This window comes from Garra rufa, chromosome 23 (genome assembly GCF_049309525.1).
Source record: "Garra rufa chromosome 23, GarRuf1.0, whole genome shotgun sequence".
Taxonomy (NCBI): domain Eukaryota; kingdom Metazoa; phylum Chordata; class Actinopteri; order Cypriniformes; family Cyprinidae; genus Garra; species Garra rufa.
The window spans coordinates 27345693-27349664 of NC_133383.1; the positions used below are offsets into that span (position 1 = coordinate 27345693).

Below are 3972 nucleotides of genomic sequence, written 5' to 3' on the forward strand. Positions count from 1 at the left end.
TGGGTGTGGCTTCTGCCACGTCCAGCTATGTTTAACTGTACAAAACAGCTTCTTTTGCTGTTTGATTTCACAAATTGCTGTGTCTAACCATATTATTTGAATGTATTATCTGAATTATGAACACACTGGTTTGTAGTGCAAACAGTTTTACAGTTTACTGCCCGTTGTTATACTTCTCGTTATTTCCCTATAGCGACTAATGAACTGAAAGCCTCACCCACTTCCGTGTTGAAGAAAAAGGTGGATACATTGCACTTTATATTGAGGCTCTCATCGTAGTGGCAGTACCTTCAAAGTCTTTTCATAGCACTCTGGGCTCTAATGTGTAAATATGTAACTTATCAGGAACCTCTTGAGTTTATACAGTTGTACAAACTACAAAAAGCAAATACATTCTTCTGAAGGAAGCTAATCTTTGCACAGCCACTGCTTACTGGCTTTGAATGTTTGCAGAAATGTATGTCACTGGTGTTTACTATAGACAGAACGATATGCAAAATACCTTTGTGGAAGTTTTCGTCAACAGTTGTAATTGACGTCCACTCATCAAATTTAATGCAAATGATTGAAGGCTGTTTACTTTTGTGTATTTTTATGATTGTGATGGACGAACACTGCCCTTGTATATTTACCTGAATTAATATAATAAAAATAAATTAAAAATGCTGATTTTAAACAAATGTCAAGTGCAACTTTGTTTTCTTATAAGATTTTGAATGTTTTTTTTTTTAAAGAAGTCTTTTCTGCTCGACGAGCCTGCATTTATTTGATCCAAAGTACAGCAAAACTGTACAATTTTGAAATATTTTTACTATTTGAAATAACTGTTTGCTAGTTGAATATATTTTAAAATGTAATTTATTCCTGTTATTTCAAAGCTGAATTTTTAGCATCATTACACCAGTCACATGATCCTTCAGAAATCATTCTAATATTCTGATTTGCTGTTATAACATTTCCTCTTATTATTTTGTTGAAAACAGCTGAGTAGAATGTTTTCAGGTTTCTTTGATGAATAGAAAGTTCAGAAGAACAGCATTTATCGGAAATAGAAATCTTTGGTAGCATTATAAATGTCATTATCATCCCTATGGATCCAATTAAAACCTCCTTGCTGAATAAAAGTATTAATAATATATTTTTTATCTAATATTGATCTTTGAATCTTTCTATTCATCAGAATCCTGAAAAAATTACTCAACTGATTTACAGTATCTCACAAAAGTGAGTACAACCCTCACATTTTAGTATATCTTCTCAAGGGACAATACTATAGAAATGAAACTTGGATATATTTTAGAGTAGTCAATGTGCAGCTTGTGTAGCAGTTTAGATTAAATGTCCCCTGAAAATAACTCAACATACAGCCATTATTGTCAAAATAGCTGGCAACAAAAGTGCCAGAGTGTCTTGCAGAGACAATTCAAACTGTGCTCTCGCGAGACCTCTGGATTTCCAGGGTAAGAGAATTGTACTTAAAGCACCAAATTTTAACTGCTCTAATACAAGATACACAAGTTTGTATGGTCCTGTCAGGCAGACAAAAACATAAACATGATGAATAGGACATGTGGCTTTGCATGGATAAACAACATACTGCTGTTATCACGTAGGGTGTACTCAGTTTTGTTGCCAGCGATTTTAACAATAATGGATGTATGTTGAGTTATTTTCAGAGGACAGTAAATCTATACTACTATACAAGCTGCACATTGACTACTCTAAAATATATCCAAGTTTCATTTCTATAGTATTGTCCCTTGAGAAGATGGTTGCTGAAATGTAAGGGGTGTAATCACTTTTGTGAGATACTGTAATTATTGATAATAATAAGAAAAAATGTCTAATGAAAACAGCAAATCAGTATATTAGAATGATTTCTGAAGAATCAGGTGACACTGAAGACTGAAGTAATGGTGCTGAAAATTCAGCTTTGATCACAGGAATAAATTACATTTTAAAATATATTCAAATAGAAAAGAGTTATTTTAAAAAGTAAAAATATTTCTAAATTGTGTTTTTGCTGTACTTCAATCAAATAAATGCAGGCTTGGTGAGCAGAAGAGACTTCTTTAAAAAAAAAAAACATTAAAAAATCTTACTGTTCAAAAACATTTGACTGGTAGGGTATATTTTTTATATTTAATTTTCTTTATTTATAAGCCCATATTCTATAATATTTAAATACACAATTAATAAAAAAGTAATATGTCTTGTCTTTGGCTTTCATTTAAAAAACAAAATCAGTTTCAAAACAAACCAAAAAGGCACAACACATTATTTGACCAATTATCAACTGAATTAATCCATTTCATCAATGAAATGAAAAGGCAAGTGTGTGAATGAGAGGAAAAAAGTGAAACCTTTTAAGACTAGGTGATTGAAACTATCATAGACAACTTGATGAAACACCTCTTTGTTATTCCACTATAAACATCTTTTCCTTGAGACAACTTGCCCTAGTCTTCCCTATTTATCCCCTAGCCCTGCATATGGGTGTTCCAGGTTAATCTAAAACAAGACATGCAGCGAAAACCAGTTTTGTCTGTATTTGAACCAGATAGTCAACACTCCGCCCTTCAGATGCTGATCAGATGGAACCACCTCCTCCAAGTTTCAGTATGTTTCTTCTTAAGCACCAGACACTCTCGACTCGCTTCAGAAGCGGACAGCAGCTCAACCCTCAACCATGCGGACACCGGGGATCCTGATATTCGGCATGGTCCTGGCCCCCTGCGGATGGATCCTGGACCTGACCAGCACGGTCGCGCCCAACTGGCGGACCGTAAATAACCTGGCAGGCATGTCTTCGGATGTGGTGGTGGAACAGGGAATCTGGGACACCTGCATAACCTCCACAATATCTAGAACCCAACAGTGCAGCCAGCAAGGCAACGACCTAACGTATTTCAACAGCCAGATCATTCCGATCGCTAGAGGAATGATGGTGGCGTCGTTGATCGTAACAGTGCTCGGCCTGATCCTGGCAATACCTGGAGTCAGATGCTGGAGGGACAAACCCCGATGGATGCTGGCTTCTTTGGGTGGCCTTCTTATCTTCTGCTCTGGAGCCCTGACCATCATTCCCATTGCGTGGTACACTCATATCCTAACCAGCATCAATTCCACCTATGTCAAGAGAGACCCAAACAGAGCGGATGACATCCGTGTGGGATACTGCATCATTTTGGGCTACATCGGAGGCATTATGGAGGTCCTCGGCGGTTTTGTGATGTTCCTCGGGATTTGCTCCTGCTGCGGCGGACGCAACCGCGGAGAAAAGCCTCGAACCAAGACTCAACGGCCGGCTCTGGACAGACCGACGCCTCTGCCAAGGGTCAATGTACCGAGAAGCTTCAGCAGGAGCCCTGAAAGCAGCGTGCCGTATTCGCAGAAGTCACTGGATGACGACTTGGACTTCCCGAGAGCCAAACCCAGAGACAGAGGATCCGTCAACACGTCCTACACCGGAAGACCTTACGATGCTGATCTGTGAAATCATTAGAGCTTAGTTAGTGCATACTGTGAAAATTTTGTAAGCGGTAACCTGATAAAGACCTGATAGGTGTTTGAACAACTGCACTCTTGAAAACTAAGGTTCTTTGCTGTCACTGATGGTTCAGATTAGGACTTTGAACATCCATGGTTTTGATTTGTAGGTTTTGTTTCACTGAAAGGTTCCTTGGGGAACCCAAATTGGTTCTTCTATGGCATCACTGCAAAAACACTTTATTTTAAAGAGTGTAGATAAGCTTGAGTGTCTTTTTTTAACTTCTACAAGTATTTTGCATGTTTACAACAGTTGCTAAATAGTTGTAAATAGACAAACTGTAACTTTCTGTCAAAATTAACTCATGCATCATAATGGAAGATATAAGCTAACAAGAATACTCCAAGACAAAAACGAGCTCATTTGAACAATGAATTGTGCAATATTTTCTTTTGCTGTGGAAAAACAACCTAAAGTTAGTC

General features: G+C 37.6%; 1 protein-coding gene across 1 annotated transcript; it reads left to right on the plus strand.

Moving 5' to 3' along the window:
* The first annotated feature begins 2662 nt into the window (after positions 1 to 2662).
* Positions 2663 to 3566, plus strand: cldn23.1 (claudin 23.1). The gene has a single exon (XM_073829812.1). It carries the CDS (start codon positions 2690 to 2692, stop codon positions 3494 to 3496), a length of 807 nt encoding a protein of 268 aa, XP_073685913.1. The 5' UTR covers positions 2663 to 2689; the 3' UTR covers positions 3497 to 3566.
* Positions 3567 to 3972: the final 406 nt, after the last annotated feature.

Bases quoted from the DNA above. Each gene is read 5' to 3' on its own strand.
- cldn23.1 (XM_073829812.1), top strand. From the start codon at position 2,690: ATGCGGACACCGGGGATCCTGATATTCGGCATGGTCCTGGCCCCCTGC.